At 37.5% G+C, this 21,668-nt stretch overlaps 2 protein-coding genes across 2 annotated transcripts in view; one reads left to right on the top strand and one right to left on the bottom strand.

Moving 5' to 3' along the window:
* Positions 1-15,588, bottom strand: part of aven (apoptosis, caspase activation inhibitor) — a 40,945-nt gene extending 25,357 nt beyond the window's left edge. The window contains exons 1-2 of the mRNA XM_059356628.1: positions 15,349-15,588; positions 10,958-11,132 (exon numbers count right to left, since the gene is read on the bottom strand). Coding sequence (XP_059212611.1) covers positions 10,958-11,132; positions 15,349-15,543 — 370 coding nt within the window. The 5' untranslated portion in view covers positions 15,544-15,588. The remainder of the gene's footprint in view (positions 1-10,957; positions 11,133-15,348) is intronic.
* Positions 334-18,363, top strand: LOC131991276 (muscarinic acetylcholine receptor M5-like). The gene is made up of 2 exons (XM_059356627.1): positions 334-452; positions 16,403-18,363. Exon 2 carries the CDS (start codon positions 16,475-16,477, stop codon positions 18,005-18,007), a length of 1,533 nt encoding a protein of 510 aa, XP_059212610.1. The 5' UTR covers positions 334-452; positions 16,403-16,474; the 3' UTR covers positions 18,008-18,363.
* Positions 18,364-21,668: the final 3,305 nt, after the last annotated feature.

Here is a 21,668-nt window from a genome sequence, read left to right as displayed (position 1 = left end):
TTGCATTTACCATCCTGTCTCAGAAAGAAAGAAAAGCGGGAGCGCTCAGGAGCAATACTCTGCACCGCTTCTGCACACACGACGATGCTGAGAAACTTGTTTGCATCGAATCGCCTCGTACTTAGCAACTGATGAGGATGAGAGACGCTGTGATGACCTACCTGTATTTGACAAGTGTGTTTTTCACCTCGTTGGAGAGAGGAGCGCAGAGGAAAAAAAGTCAGCAAGAGGGAACAGGGGAGGGGAAGAGCGAGCCAGCGAGGGAAGGTGTGAAGCCAACGATTTGAAAACAGAGCGAGAGAAGACGAGCAGAGCGCAGAAAAGACACAGAGAGGAAAGAGAACAACTCTGCCAGACTGAAGAAGGAGTAAAAAGAGAAAAAGAGCGTATCAAAGACCTGGCCCAGCGCCCGTTTAACGCTGGAGGATCGTGTTTTGTCAGAGCCATACAGGGTGAGTATATATTCTGTTTGATGTGGCTATTATAGCTGGAAATTAAACAGCACACAGGAGCAGCTGTCAACTTACTGTTCAGTCAAATCATCTTATAAATCCCATCATTGTAAAAATTTTATGGCTGAATAGTAAATTCAGTCGAAGTTATTGTATTAATGAATCAGGGAACAAGTGCTGGGGTTCATCAGTTGTCACCAGAGCTTTTATAGTTCAGACTCAGAGCTTTTGCAGGACATTTTGTACGATGTGGGTTTAAATCGGTCGCTTCCGACACCCACAATTGATTTGAAATGTTAAATATGCTTTAATAAGTTCAGGTATGGGTGTGTAGACGTGTCCTGTGTTTGTTTTCTAAGTGGGAGGAACGAAGAGCGAGCTGATTTGATTTAAGGCATCGTTAAAAACCAACGGGGATGACGGATCACATGACTGGCATCCCAACACTTGTACTACTTTATTCTGGGCGCTATAAACACTTTGAGCTGGAATCCAAACAAGTTTTACCACTGAGCTGGAGCTGAAACAACAAGTTGACTGCCAGGAAATTAATAGGCGGCTACTTCAATAATTAATTATTTAAGTCATTTTTCAAGGGAAAATGCCAAAAAAAACTCCCTTGTTCTGGCTTGTTTAATTTTAAGTTTTGCTGCTTTTATGTAACGGCGGATTGTTTTTCTTTATTTGCAGATAATTTTCTCAATTGTAACGACGTAAAACATCAGGATTATTTATCGAATGTCGATGTTTTATATCATTACGATTCGATTCATTGAGAAAATTATGTGCAAAGTGACAAGTTAGTTTACTAAAATGTAAGCCCAAGAAAAATGAAAACTGATTTATGTTAGCAAATATTTGGCGTTTTAGCATGAAAAATTACTTGAATTATTAACCGACAGTTGTAGATTCATTTTCTTTCGGTTCAATTATTGTTGTAGCTCTATAGTAAATTGGATATCATTGGATTTGGGCTGTAAATTGGATAAAACACACCATATTTGGACATCAACCTCACTTCCACTTGCAGAGCTATGAGGGTCATCTTTGACTATTTCCTGAAATTAATCATTTTTTAATCAAGTAAATAAATGGCAGAACAATCAATAATAAAAGTTATTATAGTTGCAGCTTGGGGGGTCCCAATATACCAGTGTTCATGATAACCATGATACATTAACAATGTTAATATAATGCTAATTATGTACATATGATAACATTGTGTTAGCGTTGGGATCACTTCAAGGCATCAAATGTGCAAAAATATTATTAAATTCCAACATACATAGAGAAAGTATCAACCACGCCCAATAACATAATCAAAAATTTCATAATATGATCAATAATTTCCATTCTCGCTTTGTCTTTTTTCTGCTTTCATTCGTCAAAAAAGACACAAAAACAGCAAAAGTTAATGTTAAATTTGACTGATTATCATTACACAGTTTTCTAAAAGGTATCGCAATAATATCATTCCTGTGAATACTTTTGGCGACGATAAATGTGTGAAGTGAAAACCTGATATTCTGACAGCCCAATACTTGCAGCTCTAATTCTACCATTTTTTTTTAAGATTTGTAGCTTTTTTCCCTTGTTTTATGATCGTAAATTGAATATTTTGAGGTTTCTGGATTGTTCTTGAGTCAAAACAAGCAATCTGAAGACCTACAGCTCTGGGAAACTGTAGTGGGTGTTTTTTTCTAATTTCCTGACATTAATTGAGACAATTCATTGAGGAGTTAACCTGCACTGTGACGGGTAATGGAAGTAATTGCAGCCCTGGAATGACCCCGATATGTTTACGTGTTGACACAGTGGAACAGGTATTTAAGGGTGAAAGTGGGCAGCTTGTTTCTGTGGATCTAGAGTCTCTGACCCACCTGCTGCTGTATTTGGCCTCACACTGTCCTCCACTGCCCTCATCATCATCATCAGCATCATTTGGAGGGAAACGAACCACCTGTAATACTTTGTTTCCTATTTTTCCCCGAGCAGACGGCACGCGAACCGCCTCATTCCTCTGCTTTGACGCCAGTCTCCTCCAGTCTCGTTGGCTAATCAAGTATCCATAACATCACCGGAACATATAAATTAATGGCATGATTGGGACTATTCATCTCGGTTAGGAAAACGTCCTTGTGTTTGTCAATCCGGTTAGCTGAACCACTGAAGCTCTAATGCGATTTCCTTTTGTCTCATTATGATTGAGGCTTGATAGGTGCCCATTAGTGGCCTCGGTAAACTACGGCTGCGGGGGAGGAGGATTGATCCTTGTGTTAATGTGTACAGATAGATGACCGTGTTAGGATGTAAATAACTGCCCTGCAATCCCCCCCAGTCTCACACACACACACACACACACACACACAGAACAAGGCACCATGTGTGCATTACCCATAGCAACAGCACAATCAACCCCCAACAATGCGAAGACTGAGACGAGACCTGACAAAATAAAACAACCTTCAGGTTACGAAACAGTTGATAGAGACTCATACCTTTGAGCTTAACTGCGACTCGATGTGTTTTAATTCAATCAATGCGCCTTTCACTGAAATTCCTCTCTGATGATTCCTGCACAAAAGCAGCCTCTAAAAAAGAAACCGGCCCCCGAAATATTTCAAAAGGCGCCAAGGTTTCATCCTTGAAAACGTAACCTCGGCCTGGACGTCACGAAGCTGCTGCCTCCCGGTGAATATCTGCGTTCAGTGTGATAATAGAAGCTCGTAATCAGAATCAATCAAAACACATGAATGCTAAAAGCACTTGGGATGTTTGGACAAGCAGTGGGGATACATAATAGCCATCCACGAGGCCACAAGACAACAGAAATCAACGTGACCTTCGATTCAAATCAAACAGTCTGTTTACATAATTTCCCCATCACCCCGAGTACAGTAGAGCTTTCAATAGAGCCTCTGCAAACAGAAAGTCAGCCACTGACGACTCAATTATACATTTTAAATGGATCGCAAGGCAAAATTCACTGAGAGGGAAGCTGTTTTTCTAAAGGGTTTGCTGTATTTACTTTTTATACTGTGTGAATTAATTAAAACACAAACTTCGGCCTCTCTGTGGGAGTCACTGCAGAAGCAGCAGATGCATCTGGGTACAATAAACGGAAGGAAAAAGTCAAATTGGAATATAAGCAAACTGAGGTTATATAAATGGAGGTTATATAAACAACAGGGACAGGTTCTGCACGAGAACAGCTGAGGTAGAATGAGAGACTGAGAGGAGTGGGATGTATGGACTGCAGCTCTGTGAGAAGAAGGACTTTACTGGAATTAAAGTAGGGATGCACACATCTTTTTCTCCTTTTCCTCCACTTAGCTGTGTGCATCACTGTGTGGAAGTGACTGGGGTCATGTTTTTTCAGTTTATCAGGCTTCACTTAGTTGAATTACTTTCAGAACTTTGAAGAATAAGATTTATTTAGATTAAGATCCATTATTATCTGCAACATATTATTATCTATTTTTTTTACTACTAATATAATATAATCTATGAATATGAGATCCTCTAATAAGCTTCCTGTCCTCTTTATTTATTTCATTCAAATATTTTTTTAATTCTTATTTATTTAGGTATTTTTATTGTCTGTTTTGTTTTGTCTTGCCTGGCATTGTTGTATTATCCACATTTTGTTGTTGTGTGTCTTGCTAAATGTTTTTCTCTAATCTGTGTAAGACAGAATTAATGTTGTTTGGGAGCCTCTTGAAAAGGGTTTTTTCCTAATAAAAAATTTCCATATAAAAGATTTGCTGTGTAAAACACATAAAAAAAGAAAGCATCAACTTCAGAATTCAAAAATATTTATAAAAAAGTGTATCCGTTTGAACATAAAATATACTGACTTTATACAGTTTTCAATGTAATTTATGCACACACAAAAAAAGATAATATTCCGTTTAATATATGTTTTATACAATGTGTTTATACAACTTTTTTTGGAATCAGGGGAAATACAAAGATATATATTTACTGAATTATTATTTTTCATTATATATTTATTTATTTAAACATGTGTGAGCAACTTGGTAAAAGAACATTTCAAAATCAATACCATTATTTTCTTTCGGAGACTGTAGTGGATTTGGGTTATTTTAAGGCCACAGAAAAGTTACTGATATCATGTGAAACTAAAAGAAAGAAAAACCAGAAAAAACATTTGACCTCAAGATATCTGAATGAAAATGCCTCTATGGGAACAGAAAGTTTCCTTACACACTTTATGGTGACAACATGCAGTTTAAGGCACAAACCACATAGTTGTTCAAATCCATTAAAATGTGTTTTTTTTTGCCTGTTGTATTTGAATATTTCTGCATACTTTGGTCCCTAAACAGTCTGTGAACTGCATAAATTGGATATCACTGGAAAGCTGAGACTCTTGTGGATTCAACGAGACTGATTGTATTAACATGTGATGATGTTAGTCATCAGTAGTAGCCATTTCATTGTAGTGAGAGCACCTCTTGGTACTCGACCTCATTGTATAAAATGAGCTGCTGTGACCTCTAGGATAATCACAGCCTCATGTAACTTTACAACCACAAACTAGAGACCTAGAGCATTCAGAGGACATGCAGCTTTCTTGGGTATATTAACAATAAGAGGGTTTATGAGAGGTTTCCAGAACATAAGTGCCCGCCATCCAATCACCAGAAATACATACATTTCGGAAATGTCTTTGAAAGTCTTTGAAACTAAATCACAGCATGGATTTCTTCTAGTGTTCCTCAAGGACAGATCACTTTTAAGTGGGTGGCTTTTTGTAATTGTTTTGAATGAGAGTAAAGCTTTTTGCTCTCTTTTCACTTGCTAAGTGCTTCGTGTTTCTGCAGCAGCTTCCTGAACGCCTCGAGCTGAAAGAAGTTAAACTCAGAGCAGGAAAAAAAAGCACCCAAAGTAATTTATGTTTTTATTCCCATTGTGATCAGAGGACAGGTGACTCTGTGGTTGCCTGGCAACAACTTGGAACTGTAGGACTTAACAAAAAATTGGTGCATCTCTGTCTGATCAAGGTCTAAATCTGTCAATTTGTATCAACAAAACATCAGAAAAAATCAGTCTAAAGGCCAGAGATATTCAGCTTACAGATTTATTACAAGTCACTATATATATATATATATATATATATATATATATATATATATATATATATATATATATATATATATATATATATATATATATATATATATATATATATATATATATATATATATATATATATATATATATATGGCTTGAAAAATGAGTAAACTTTTGTTTAAACTGTTGCAGATTAACTGTAATATCCATCTCAGTTTTCCAGAGCTCATGGTGACTTTCTTTAAATATATGTTTAAGTCCAAAACAGAGAAAAATCATCTAATTCTCTAACTGATTGAGTTGGAAAGGTAAATAAAAACGATTATATGATTGCTGTGGATAAACCAATCGATTAATAGTTCAGTCGTTTGATCTTTAGAGATCTTATAAAAGTTACTTTTTCTAACTTTAACAAAACATCAATGCTTTGTGCCCTTTAATGTCAGGTAGAACAAAACAATCCCCACCCACACAGGTATATATTTATACACTTTGGTTTTAGGTTTTTCTCATATGTGCTCAGCTCTGGACGGCAACATTATCAGATGGGGTGTTTTCTTCTGACAGACAGCATCCCTGTAGTTAGTTTTTCTGATTAAAATGCTGTAAAATAAGCCCATAATGCCACTCACTAACGCCTCCAACACGCTGTGCATGAATCTCTCTTTCTGCTCTGGGATTTTGAATCTCGTGAAAAATTCAAGATGCATAACAAAAGGTTGAGCCGAGCTGCTTCTATCCAAAAATACATAAAATCTGCACATATCCCTGACCTGTACATTCTGCCCAGCCTTGCCAATAAACCAACCAGAATACTTCCAAACACTTCAGCACCTCGGCTACAATAAGTGACGGCAAAACAAGCTCCACAGTGAGAAGTATTCTGCGAGCCAAGAGGAAAAGGGAGTTTTCTGTGGCAGATTCCTGATTTCACGGCTACGTTAATTGGCCAGAAAAACTGACTCTTGAAAGCATCGCCTCCCACGTACAATTAAGTATCCTCTAGAGAGCGGCAGCAGCCTCTTGCTGTACGGCATGACTAATCTGACAATGTGGGCAAAACACAGAGACGAGAGATACGAGTCAAACAACTCACAGGAGCACCTTTGGCATTTACGCTACAAGAGAAGGGGAGAGAGACACGCCGCTGCAGCACTCTCCAACTCTCTAATGGCGTGAGAAAAAAAACACACAACAGTCCTATGAAAACTGTTTGCTGCTTAAACACTCAACTGGAGTTAAAAATGGCCCAAAAACTTCCTGCAAAAACACAACAAAGTCGTGCTTAGATTATTAGAATAAGCTGTTGGATATTTAGCTAAAACAACATTTTTAAACAAGTCTGATCAGAGTTTATGTTGATAAAAAAAACCTGCTTAGCAAGTATTTAACACCAACAAGTTAGAGTTTTGGTTCAAATATGGCCTATTTAATTTAACTAAGAGCAAAACAAATGTTTTCATTAAAGGCTGACTTGATGTATTCAGAAACTGTAATAAATAAAGAGTTCCTCCATGACTTTTATTATGTTTCCATAACTCTAAGCCTCTAAAACAACATGGTCTCACAGGAATCCGTGAAATAGCCACGGAATCGCTTAACTCAAAATCCGTGGAATAGCCACGGAATCACTCAAATTTCCGTGAAACTGACACGGATTTCGCTACAATGCAAGTTAATGACAGTCATATCCTGTGGCTATTCCAACATCGGAGTGATTATGTACATTCACTGAGTGAATATTTAGAAAATAAAACATATATTTATCGTTAGAAATGTAATCAAAATCCATTTTTATGCAGAAACTAAGTAACTAACTAACTAACTTTTCACTAAAAATGAGAGAACTGTCCGCCATGTTTTTTGTTCTGACCGCCGGGACCTTAAAAGTCACGTGACTTGGAACAAACCAATAGGAAAAAATATCCATGGAATAGCCACGGGATTAATTTGCATTGTAGCAAAATCCGTGTCAGTTTCACGGAAATTTGAGTGAATCCGTGGCTATTCCACGGATTTTGAGTTAAGCGAATCCGTGGCTATTTCACGGATTCCTGTGAGACCAGGTTCCTCTAAAAACACTTAAAGGTGCATTAACTGTTGGACTCTCAAAGTGTAACAAATGTGGGTTTTCAATAGAGGTATTGTAATTACAGTGATCCTACAATACTTTTATTATGTTTCCATAATTGTAAGCCTCTAAAACACTTAAAGCTGCATTAATTGTTGGGCTCTCATCAATCTCAGTTGATAAAACTGACCCAAAACAGTTATGAGTCATAAAACCAAAACAAAGAGCTGGAAAACACTAAAATGCTCAGTAGATCTGAAAACTACACAACCAGCTGATTATAACCTCTACGTAGGAGGTTATGTTTGTTAAAAATGGCCTCAAAACTTAACTAAAACACCATGATTAAAGAAATCTGATCAGACTTTGTAATGAATAATAAACATTTATTGCTCAAGAGGTATTTAATAGCAACAAATCAGAGTATTGGTCAAAATATGGACTTTTCAACTTTTCATATTTTCACAGTTTGTGCTGAATAATGAACCAAACCTGTTCAGTGAGTATTAATAAGCATGTTAATTCAGTTTTGGTCCAAATATGGCCAATTTAACTTTACATATCAATCAGAAATGGTTAACTAACAGCATGATAAATGTGGGTTTAAATGTAAGGCTGCTGATAAAACCAATACTATAACACATGACTTTTAGATAGAATCAGAAATTGCAATAATTATAGTGTTCCTCCAAGACTTTTATTCCATAACTGTAAGCCTCTAAAACACTTAAATATTTGACTTAAACACCATGATTAAAGAAATTTGATTCAGTTTTGGTCCAAATATGGCCTTTTTAACTTATCACATCCATCAGAAATGGTTAATAGCATGATAAATGTTTGTTTTCATTCAAGGCAAAGAAAACCATATGTTGATATATTATGACACAAATCTATTAGATAGAATCAGAAAACTGCAATAATTACAGTGTTCCTCCAAGACTTGCATTATGTTTCTATAACTGTCAGCCTCTAAAACACTTAAAGATGCATTAGATACATTGGGGGTCACTAAACCAAAACTAACAGCTGAAAAACACCAAAAATGGTTTTGAATGTTTGTTTGTCAGCTGAAATACAGAAGATTTACCGTCCTGACCTTGGGGGAAGGCTGTAGCACGGGCCAGAGAAGACCCTATTAAATATAAAAAGTGGGACAGATGGTAGATACAGAAGTTGTTTTTCACTTTCGCTAACATTGCGAGATAGGGCACGGCCTCAGCAGATGGAGGCTTTCTGGGTGTCCTATTAGTTCTCAGTGTGTTTGTCACTATTAGCAACCACTTTCAAATCACACACAGCCATTTGACCTTTTGTTCTTATTAAAATATTGATTTGTTCAGCTTTAAACCATTAGGAAACCGACAGCAGGCCACTAAAATTCACCAAAACATAAAAAAGTAAAACCTCATTTACATGCTTTCAAGTTCATGTATTCGCCATTGTTGTAAAAAAAAAAAAAAAAAAAGGAAACCAAATCACTTCAATAGAGCTGGAAATAACCGGTTGATGTTTGTTAATTACAGCAAGGGCAAAGTGTTGGTGTAACCCTAATTTGAATAATAGCATCTTAATACTCATATCACATCCTGTTTTTATGAATCTACACGAATATGATAATATGAAACCAAACATTTCTAGACTTTTAAACCACAGTGAGTAACACAGTGAAGTACTAGTGCACACATGGGAGCTGCAATATGAGATAAATGTGACACATTGGCTCATTTTTCTGAGAATGAGTCGTAAATAAGAAGAAACCTGCAGCGGCCCTGAGCTTTCTAATCGTGTTCAACAGAAAAGAGACAAGACTGTTGAAGCTCAGGGGGCTAAAACACTGACCACAAAAGGCTGAAATCCGTAAACAAAGATTTTTAAAACTAGGATTTTCTCTGCAGCCGTCTGACAGTCGTGTCCAACACTGACACTTTCTCTTAACTAATTAGAGTTCAGAGGCAACTTCAAGACTCAGAGGAATATCTGACACAGAGTGAAGTGTATTGTGTATTATACACAAGTTCGAAGTTAACACAAAAGTATCATTTCTTTGCACTGTTGTTTTAATTCACTGATGATTTGATCATTTATTTGTGCAAGTGAAGGTGTTCGCCTCAAACTTATAACAACAATAACTTCTGTCTAGGCTCAGATAAGGTCATTTTACCAGTGGTGGAAAAGGTATTCAGATCTCTTATTTCAGTAAAAGTACTAATACCACACTGTGAAATTACTCCACTACAAGTAAAAGTCCTGCATTCAAAACTTACTGAAGTAAAAGAACAAAAGTATCAGCATCTAAATGTACTTAAAGGTTCAAAAGTAGTACTCAAAAAAAAGTACTCATCATGCAGAATGGAACCACTCAGATTGTTTTCCAAGTATTCCAAATATATTATTAGATTGTTATTATTGAGACATTTATGTAAGCAGCGTTTTAATTTTGTAAAGATAGATCATTTTAACTACTTAATATACTGTTATGAGGTTTAATAAAAAAAAAAAGTGTCATCACTATAAATGTATCATGTTTTTTATGTTAAATCTCGATCTGAAAAGTAACTAAAGCTGTCAGCTAAATGTAGTGCATTAAAAAGTAAAATATTTTCCTTTAAAATTAAGTTAAGTAAAATAATAAAGTTACATATGTGGAAATACTCAAGTTCCACCACTGCATTTTAGCTACAAGCAGCTCCTCCAGACTTCTTTGTTTTGTGGTGCATTAAACAAACAGAGTCTGTCAAAATAAAATTTACTTGAAATGGAATGGTAACATTTTTTTTTGGAGGAAAATGAATCATAAAATAGTCAGAAGACAGTAGAAACGACAGAATAAATAGTGGTTATTGGCAGCTCTAAATTCATACAAAAACTGGAAATTTACCGAGAATTTGTCACTTAAGATTTTGCCGCAAATTGGCTTTATTTCTTTGTTGCAACGTACACTAACATAAGCTCTAAAATGTGAAGCATTATAGGAATATCTCAATCTGTAAATGGTTGACTCAGCACAGGTGTAGGCTGCCAAAACAAACAGCTTCTCGTGGTCAGATCTGAAGCTGTGTATTGGCAAGATAGATCAAAGATGATACAGGGTTTATGAATCAATATATTGTGATATATTCCAACTCAGTTTCAGGAAAACTAGAGCAATAGTTTAGTTTTTATGCAATCAGAACAGTGAGATCAGTCCCTGTAACGTACAACATCCTGGCACTACTTTTTGTGTCTGTTATGAGTCTTTGCATGTAAACTATTATCTAAAATAGATAAGGGACTCTGAGAATCAATGCAAAATCACAAAACAAAGAAAAACTCGAGTGTATCAACACTGAGTTACCTGCGGTCCCCAGCAGGGCGTGGTAGTCTGTTCCTCTCTGTGTGGGCGTCTCATCATCAGGCTCCTGCTTCTCTGACGCCTCATAACGTTCCCAGTTTGACGCTAGTTTCCTCCTGGAGAACACCTCCGCCCTGTCGTCGTCTTCCTCGTGAAAGTTTTCTCCTTCATCGCGATTCTGAAAGAGAACAACAAATAATGTGTGAAGCGAGTGACAAATGGGAATATTGGTGCACGTTATCAGACAATCGTACACATGAAAAGTGACGTTAAAATCCTGCCGACAGCTCAACGGTTTCTGCAGAAGGTGAGCATGGTTGCAAGATTGTTGTTCGACAAGCACTTTGTTTAGTTGCATACTGAAGACTTGAGTTAGAATCCACTTTACTTCAACAAGCTGTTTTACCTGGAGCACTTGGTAATAAAACTGTAAACTTTAATTATTCAACTTTACGGTAACGCTTTATAATAAGGTCCTTAATAACCATTAATTAACAAGTAATAAGGCATTGTTCTCGCTTTAGATCCGGTAGTTGCAAAAAGCATAGTTAAGTTATAGTTAACTTATAATAGATGAGCAATAAAGTATATTTTAATATCAATAAGCAAACAAAATAAGATTAATAAAGGCATGGCAAAGAAATAATGGGTGGGTCATGGGTGTTTGTAATGCCATTATTAACACTTATATAAGCTTATAAACACACAATAATGTTAAATAGCATCTTGTAAGGACTTACAAGGACCTTATTACTTGTTAATTAATGGTTATTACAAGGACCTTAATATAAAGCGTTACCAACTTTACCATTTGAAACAAGATGTTGGGGTAAGACCCAGGAATATGACAGACTCTCTTAAAGTGTCTAAAGCTCAAAAAGTCTTTGGCTGCAATGATAAGTTAACAAATCAATTATTCTGAAAAAATAATCGCTAAAGTGACATAAGTGTTAGAAAATGCTGTTATCAGCCTTTAGAATCCAGCTATTTCTTACCTTCTTCTGTTTTATACCGTATTAAACTAAAAAGCTTTGTTCTGGACTAACACAACAGACATTTAAAGACATCATCCTGGACTTTGAGATATTAGGATATACATTATTTACTATGTTCTAATATTTTATAGACCAAACATTCAATCAAGAAAATATTCTGTAGATTATTTGATAATGAATGATAGTTGCAGCCCTACTCTGAACAATAATTTACACTGAAGTAAATTAAGAGATTAACGCTGTACATACGACACTGTCAGTTAGATAATTAGTCAACTGAAAGACAATGTATTTGTGTTTTACTTTCCAAGCAAAAATGCTGAAAATGCTCCTTACAATGTAGAATTTTGTGCATTTCTCTGTTTTATATCATTGTAAGCAGAATATATTTCCTCTTTTGAGAAAAAACAACTTATTTGAAATATGCCACCTTGAGTTATATATTTTAAAGACTAAAAAAATAATCAATAAAACAGTCAATTTTGAAAATGGCCCGAAACCATTACACACAAAAGTTTTTGTATATATATATATATATATATATATATATATATATATATATATATATATATATATATATACATATATATATCTTATGTTATTTTAAATGGATGTGGTTAGGCCAGTCACGATAACGATAACACATTTTTTAGGACGATATACTTTCCCAGAAACTACCATGATCAAAGATAGTATTGTTGTATCGATGTTGTTTTAGTTTATAACCATATTAGAGGATAATAAGTTCATCCTTTTCCACAGCAATGAATTTTTAAATCTCAAGAAAATTAACCATTGGAATTGAAATGTGGAAAAGAAATATTAAAAATATCCTAGATAAATAAAACGTAAATAAATAAACTACAACAAAAAGAAATAAAACAGACTTTCGAGCTCTGTTAACAAAACATTGCAATAGAGATAATCATTATCCATTATATTATTTTATTATTAAAATATCATATAAACAGCTGGAATGGCTACTTGGGATTTTTTCTTTTCCAGCAATTCGTACTGCCTGTCAAACATTTGCAGCATTACTTCAAACACAACACAAAACAGGCACAAAAAGTCACACATGTAAACGACAATATATTGAGTCCAGAAACAATCGTGTCAATTTTTATATATTAAAGGATAAGTCAATATAGTAATTATCGTGACAGGCCTAGATGTGGTGAAAAAAAGGATCTTTCACAGTGCTGAGCAGACAATGTGCAGGTTTTTTTTTACACCTTTTGTATCATTTCCAGGCTGGAGTTGTGGGTTGGGAAATGTATGTGCACTAACTGACCATAACAGCATAACATAACCTCTGAAATATGCCATGATAACAAAAGAAACTACATGTTTATATTAAATTCTTTAGTGTCCATCATTCAGTTGGTGCAGATCATGGCATGCATATAAAGTACTTCAGACTCAGTATTGTGACTAAAGATATTTCCGTGACTGAAATGACCCTGTGACAGTGAAGTAGAATTCAAAAAAGCGTTTTGTGAAGTGGTCGTTAACACATAGCTCTTATTCATGACTGGTAGCTAAGCCCAACAAAAGGGTCAAGGTGAATGACACGGCCCGCTGTATGACAAAGAATAGACATTCAAAACGCAACTAATTAAATTTGTGTGCGTCACAGATTTCTCGCCGTTAGGTCACATAGCTGCAAAAACCGTTACTGAGGCTGTCATGGAAATGTGCAGGTGGGTCAGACGGGCAGAGAGTGCTCAGTTTTCTGTCAAAACTCACAAAAACAAAGTGGAGCTCTTTTTTTTCTTCTTCCAGCAGTATCATCAAAGACCCCATGGCAGCTATGGATCCGTCTAAGGAGATTTTTCATGATTGCAATCAACGAACCCTATGTACCAAAAGAGATTTGTATGATTGCAATCACGGAGCCCCTATTGTTTCCCGTCTAATTCTGTAGTTACCATGGCAGTAGCATCCACTGACAGAGCATCCCGACGTAAACGAAGATGAACTCTCTCGTGTCATATCCGCGACCCAAAGAAAACGTTCAAGTGTTTTGGAAGAGCCTGATCACTGAGACGCGACACAGAATCATCTCTCTCTGTCTGACTCCGTACATGCTGACAGGATGTCATTATGTCCATTCTGCATGTACAGGAAAGACGTGAGGATGTGATCACGCGAGCACAAACCCACTAATGAACGGCAATCAATCAGCGTATATGTGAACTCTAACATATCTGAGCTGTGGCTGTTTATTTTGAGCAAAACTCTGCAACTTCTGCAGTCACATGTTTGATGACTTTAGACTCGACTTTGAGTTTAACACCAATGACTTGTGACTTCACTTAGACTTGAGCCCTTTAACTTTCCTCTCAAACCATGCTTTATGCTAAGAAATTGCAATATCAGCACTATTTTTAAGTTTAAGTACGTTCTAAGCTATTATCAAATAAATATACATCCTAAAAAGCATTATTGATTTGACAATTAATTACATTGTTAGCCTACTTTTGAAAAAAATTGCATTATATTTGGTGAAGTGTGCATGATGACTTGTTTAGGACTCAAAACTCAAAGTTTAGGACTTGGGACTTGAGTGCAAAGACTTACTCTTGCATTACTAAACAATGTCTGGTTTCCATCTAGGGCTGGGCGATATGATGATAAAAATTGTCAAAACTACAGAAAAATCATATGTTTGTTTATATAATTTCTATTGCAATGACAAAATAAGCAGAAGCTGAACTGCATTACAAGAATAATTCAAAATAAATAGTTTGGACGCTTTTGATAACATTATTATATTGTAGACTAGGCCTTTATTTATTTGTTTTTTCTCTATAACTTCAATTGAAACAGTTATGTCAATTTTGCATTAAGTTTTTAATTGAGAACACTTTTTCATGTGTTAAGTATTTTAATTCACACAGAAGTATACAAAAACATTAGTGTGTACTTATTTCATACAGACTATTATACCAGAAAACAAGCCATGTCATGATATATATTGTTATCAAGAGGGGGACACATATATATAGTGTCTACTGTATATATATATACTATACTGAGCCATGTTGGTTTTGAAAAAGCTGACTCTTCAGAATGAAACAGATCACTATATATATAGGGTCGAAGGTTTTGGGCCAAACCACCCAGCTCGAGTCAAGGTGCTGTGATTGTGTTAGAAAAACGTCACACATTAAACGTGTTGTCGTTTGTTGCAAATAAACGAAGGAATTTAACTGAAATCAATGTGACTTGTAGGCCGAGTTGAAGAAGAGATCCGATTCAATTTTACATATTAGTGCGGGAACTTTGTGCATTTTCTTGTTGATACGACTACAGAATTAGTATTTTTTTCAGTGGGGTTTGGTGGAGCGGGATAACGGGGGCAGCCTGTGGACCGAAACTTCCATGCTCTCTCACCCGGTGATGGAACTCCGCTGCCTGGCCGCTCCAGCCGCGTCCACGGCCCCGGTAGTGGTCTCTTTTCCCCCGGCCGCGGTGGTGGCCTCCCCGGCCTCTGCCCCGGTGTTCACCGCCAGAGCTGTCGCTGTCGTGTCCACCTCGGCCGCCTCTTCTCCAGCTGCCTCCTCTGCCTCTGCTCGGTCTACCCTCCATTGCTGTCAACTGTGGCCGGACTGTTTAGCATGTGACACCTCAAAGTTGAACGGGGTGTTGCATTGAATTGAGTCCTACGACAATATGGCTTGTAATGGTTCCGAGTCCCGTTTGGATAAAACATAATTAATGGCATCTTGACGAAAGATCAATAATGAACTTTACATTTTCAGAATTGAATGTGAAGATTTTTTAAATTACACCATAATTGGCAAAACTATTGCAGCAGATTCTTCTTTACTTTTCCTGCATTGTATTTACTGTTGTACGATTTAATTTATTTTGAATATATTCTTTAGAATATTACATATATTTACTGCAACTTTTATAGTGGAAAACTGAAACTGACGACTACGCGATGTCAGGAATGTATTGAATTTTCTCAATAAAGTTGGAAACATACACCTTAATGCAATACACACTTGGTCTATTCGATTAGGAATATAAATACTTAAATTAAAATTTAAAATAAATAAATAAAACAGCTACAGGAGTACAACAAATTACAAAAAACATTAAAAAAAGGGAATTTAATTTATAATAAATTGGACATATATCAAAATGAATCAATTTCAGGGCAGCTTGAAGGAATTGTCTTGATTCTAGTGAATAAAAAAATCCATCAAATAATTAATCAAATAAAAAAATCCAGATACATTTCTAAAAAATCATAAATTGTAATTTTCCATCTTACAAACAAGCAAAACATTACTCCAGTATTAAAAGTATTAAAAGTGTACATAACTGCACTTACTGTGACCCCTTGAAAATACATACAGGCTTTCATCATGATATTATCACAATTTGACAACAATAATTTTGTGCAATTTTGTCTCATTATGTTTTCTTTTTCTTTCAGGACAACTCTTAATGGAGCCTCAGACAGGCGCCTCCCTCTGACCTGCCGACAGCCACACAGACAGACAACAACATGGACGTAGATCCTCCAAACAGCACGTTGGCCAACACGTCATATGTCCACGCGGCTCCCCACAACGTCTGGGAGGTCATAACCATCGCTACGGTGTCGGCCATCGTCAGCCTGATCACTATAGTTGGTAACGTGTTGGTGCTGCTGTCATTCAAAGTCAACAGCCAGCTGAAGACTGTGAACAACTACTACCTGCTGAGTTTGGCTTTCGCCGACCTCATCATCGGAGTGTTGTCGATGAACTTGTACACCACGTACATCCTGATGGGTTACTGGTCGTTGGGAAACCTTGCATGTGACCTCTGGCTCGCAGTGGATTATGTAGCCAGCAACGCTTCAGTTATGAACTTACTGGTCATCAGCTTCGACAGGTACTTCTCCATCACGAGGCCGCTGACTTACAGAGCTAAAAGGACTCCAAAGAGAGCCGCCATCATGATCGGCCTCGCCTGGCTGGTGTCCTTTGCCCTCTGGGCGCCACCCATCCTGTGCTGGCAGTACTTTGTAGGAGAGAGAAACGTGCCTGCTTTCCAGTGCCAAATCCAGTTTTTAACAGAGCCTGTGATCACATTTGGGACGGCCATCGCTGCCTTCTACATCCCCGTCTCGGTTATGACAATCCTCTACTGTCGGATCTACAAAGAGACGCAGAAACGGACCAAAGATCTGGCCGAGCTGCAAGGGCTCGCAACAGAAAACGTTCTGGAGGGGACTAAACCGCAGAAAACTATCATTCATTCTTGCTTTCATTTCACCAGAGAGAGGAGGGAGCGGAGTCAGGCCTCCTGGTCCTCGTCTAACCAAAGTAATGCCACTAAAATGACCACGAGATCAGATGAGGCGTGGGCGAAAGCAGATCAGATCACTTCCTTTAACAGCTACTCCTCGTCTGAGGAGGAGGAGCAGCATGTTTCAATAGAAACCCCAGAGGGGTCTTTCAAAGAGCAAGGTAGTGGACAAAATAAGAACGGGCAGGTGAACGAATACACAGAAGATCTGTACTTTTCTACGCCTAAAAAGAAGAGCAGCAAAAAACGCATCTCTTATAAGTTCAAGCCCGGCTCCAAGGGTAAAAACGGCAAACCTAAAACTGCCACGCCCTGCCTGCCTGAAGCAGAGCCGCCCACCAAAAACGCCTCCCCGTCCTCCTCCACCACCTCCAAACCCATCGACCCCGTCCTGAAGAACCAGATCACCAAGAGGAAGCGGATGGTGCTGGTGAAGGAGAAGAAGGCAGCGCAGACCCTCAGCGCCATCCTCCTGGCCTTCATCCTCACCTGGACGCCGTACAACATCATGGTGCTCATCTCCACCTTCTGCGCCGAGTGCATCCCCACGTCCCTGTGGCACCTGGGCTACTGGCTGTGCTACGTCAACAGCACCATCAACCCCATGTGCTACGCCCTCTGCAACAAGACCTTTCAGAAGACGTTCCGCATGCTGCTGCTCTGCCAGTGGAGGAGGCGGAGGAGAGGCGAGGACAAGCTGTACTGGTGTGGACAAAACCCAAACGTCAACAACAAAATGACTTGATATCAGAGCAGACTTATTGCTTCTGCCCACACGTGGATTTTCTTGATATATACTGTAGTCAGTGGTCATCTTCAGCATGAAGTGCTGCATGTGATTTTTGTGTTCAAAGTACATGTTGGTGGAAACGGATCTGAGCCTGATGCAGCAGACTGCTGCTCCAGATCATTACAGAAAAGAAACGTCATGAAGGTGGCGACACATTGTTACAATGCTTAAAAAATGGGTTCAGATTATTATTAAAGTCTATCTTAATGAGGAACTCCACCGATTTAATTGTGTTACAGGTGTTGGGGAGCATGTGAGAAAAGGTTGGTGAGCCTTTTGTGGCTCCAGAGGAAGCTGCAGAAAACATAAAAAATGAGTTCGAAAGTGGAATAAAATGGAAAAAAAATTTAAAGTGGGAAATTAAAAAGAAATGCGCTTACCAGACCTCTATAACCTGCCTTAGCAGCTCATGGCCATACTTAATCTCTATGAGCATAACAAACAAGAATCACCAACCAAACAATTACATTCTAGTTGCATTGTGGGCTATGTAGGCACCAGGTTTTGACGAATGGCATAATATTTCTTTTAACTTTCAGTATGATCTCCAGCTGCCCTTACAAAGCAGCGTGAATACAACAGTTTACTATTTTGACATAACATTGCACCTTGACCTTTGACCCTCTTGCTCACACATGCTGCACAGAGGACTGTGGGGCAGAATAACCACAACAACAAAAAACAAGCTGGCATCCGGATGTAGTCGGACATCCTGGTATTTATTGGGACATACTAAATATTTGTCTGGCTCACTAAATAGTTTGGGTACTGGAACCCACAGGAGATCTCTTGTTCTGCTGCATTTATTTTGAAACTTTCAAAGCCATCATGCTAAATCGGTGGAGTGCTCTTTTAACACAACACTCACATGCTCACTGAAAGAGTTTTTGGACACAGTAATCATTCCTCCTCTCCATATCTGCATGTTCATAGATTGTGGAGAAGTAAATGTAATTTAAAAAAAAAACATAATTTTACCAGGTTACGAACATTATTGAGGGGCAAAATCATCCATCCATCTATAATCTGTGACCACTTATCCTAACCAGGGACTGGAGCCAATCGCAGCTATCATTGGGCAAGAAAAACAAAACAAAAACAGGACTGACACTTAAACTGTAGAGAGCTTTAGTTGAAAATTTAAATTCAGTTTTCAGACTTTGGATGCAGATTTTGTCCCCATTCTCTGACATCAGAGTCACTTCAGGGGCAGTATGGTCAGTAGGAATGATTACAGTAACAACACTCTGTTTAAACGTACATACTGTGTGAGCATGTGGGTAAAATAACACTGAACCGGTTCTTTAAACCTCATATAATCCTTTATTCTACTTCACACTTACACTGTATATAAAGGACATATTGTAGGCTTACACATTTCAAAGTAATTTATAGTATAAAGAATTTATTTCACTGGTTCTGTTGGATTTTACACCTCTCAAATGGTAAATGTAAATGGCTTTGTGTATATCAGTGTTTTAGTGAATGTTTTTGTTTTCTATCTCGGCTCTTGCAATCGATATTTGATCTTGTGTTTCAAGGGCTAATCTGTACATTTCTGTGCATTTACAGCTGCATTTGTTTCACAGTGGTAACATGAAACATGAGAAATATTCAGAATACTATAAGGAGAAAAAAAAGCAACTTTAAATAATGACGCCTGACTCGCACCATGTGTAAGTGATGGATGAGTGATGCTGTTGTAAATTATTGCACTTCTGTGTCTTTTAATGATGTAATGTCAGATGTTATCTCCCTGAACTCTGTGCCTTTTGTTCTGCTCAGAGGCAAAAGAGCTTTGTGAATGAATCGTTGCTCCTCGTCTCTGTGTGTGTGTGTGTGTGTGGTCTCTGTGTACTGATATGAACAGTGAAATACAAACTCAAAGGCAGAATTTCTTCAGCATGAACGTTTTTAACATCTGATCTGATTTGTACCTGTGAACTCTACTTTTCCTTTTTTAGAAGCAATGCTAATCATTATGCCCTCCAACAGTTGAGTAATAAAACTAAAATGACACTGGTATGTACTTACAAATAGCATGATGTCACTGGGTGCAAAAGGAGATCGGAAGGCTTACCAGAGAAGCCATTGGAGGTCTGGCAGGTCCTAAGACTCACCGCCATTTCAGTCTGATGCAACTCCATTACTTCCTCCACAAAAGGAGGTTATAGCTTTGATTTGGTTTGTTTGTCAGCAGAATTATGGAAAAACTACAGGCCAGATTTTCAACAAACTTTGGGGAAAAGGTGCAGTGAGGAAAAATCCATTAAAGTTTGAATCATTGGGGAGATACAAGAGCTATTTTTTACTTACAAGATCGGGCATGGCCTTTGCAGAGGTCTGCACTCAACAAGTGCCCTTCTATTTGAAGGATACTTCAAATAGAAGGGCAGATACTGCTAGTACTGCCCTTCAAATAGAAGGGCAGAAAGATACTGCTAATAGAAATGAAAAACATGACAAAAACAAAATCAACAACAGATGGGACGGCGGCCCGGGTCCGAAGCCCTTTCCTGCATGTCTCTGCCTGTCACTCTCTATCTCTCTCCACTGTCAATAAAAGCTGAAAAATGGCCCAAAAAACCCTGTTAAAAAACAAAATGAACAACAGTTGGATCCAACTTTAAGTGGTATCGCACATTTAAACAGGTTTTTTTTAATTCAGTAAACTAAATTACATAACTGTATTGTCATGAACCCCATCAATGATGGTGTTCATATAAAGATTTGTTACCTTACATACACAGTCATGGACAAAATATTGAACCATTGTTTCCTTTAATTTCTTGTCCATTTTAATGCCTGGTACAACTAAAGGTACGAATATAATAACAAAATAGATTACAAGAGTTTAATTTAAGAGCTGATATGTAGACATTTTCCATGGTTAAATTAAACTCTTATAAGCTATTGTTGTTATCATTACATTTGTCCAAACAAATGTACCTTTAGTTGTATCAGGAATTAAATAAACAAAAAATTAAAGAAAAAGGGTGGTCTAATAATTTTTTTATGTCAGTATATTAAAAAAGAAAGTAATTTTATGGTTTGAAAATGCTCTTTTTCTGTTCTAAATCAGCCTTTGAAAGGCCAACGCAGACTTGCTGGGATTTATCCATGCCATCAAATGAAAACACTTTAAAAAAATAAAAATAAATACTGTGTGGACTACGCAGTGATTAGCATTCTTGCCTCACAGCAGAGGGTCGCCAGTTTGACTCCGGCCTGCGACTCTTCTATGTGGAGTTTGCATGTTCTCCCAGTGTCAGCGTGGGTTCTCTCCGAGGCCTGGGGGTCCGGGTCTGGCTTCCTCCCACAGTCCAAAAACATGCAGCTTTATGTTTAATTGGTAACTCTTAATTGTCCATAGGGGTGTATGAGAGCTCAAATGGTTGTCTGTACCTATGTGTCAGCCCTGTGATAGTCTGGTGACCTGGCCAGGGTGAACCCAATGTCAGTTGAGTCCGGCTCCAGCCCCCCATGACCCAAGTTCGGATAAGCAGTTAAGGATGATGAATGAATGTTAAGGCCTAAAACATCAAAGCCACACAACTTTTATGCAGGTTTTACTTGTTTTTTTTTTCATGTAAACGCATCTAAAGGCTAGAAAAGC

The sequence above is a fragment of the Centropristis striata genome, chromosome 18, assembly GCF_030273125.1.
Source record: "Centropristis striata isolate RG_2023a ecotype Rhode Island chromosome 18, C.striata_1.0, whole genome shotgun sequence".
NCBI lineage: Eukaryota > Metazoa > Chordata > Actinopteri > Perciformes > Serranidae > Centropristis > Centropristis striata.
This window is presented reverse-complemented; position numbering and strand designations above follow the sequence as displayed.

What these genes read in the sequence shown, in the direction of transcription:
- LOC131991276 (XM_059356627.1), top strand. Translation starts at nt 16,475, where the DNA reads ATGGACGTAGATCCTCCAAACAGCACGTTGGCCAACACGTCATATGTC.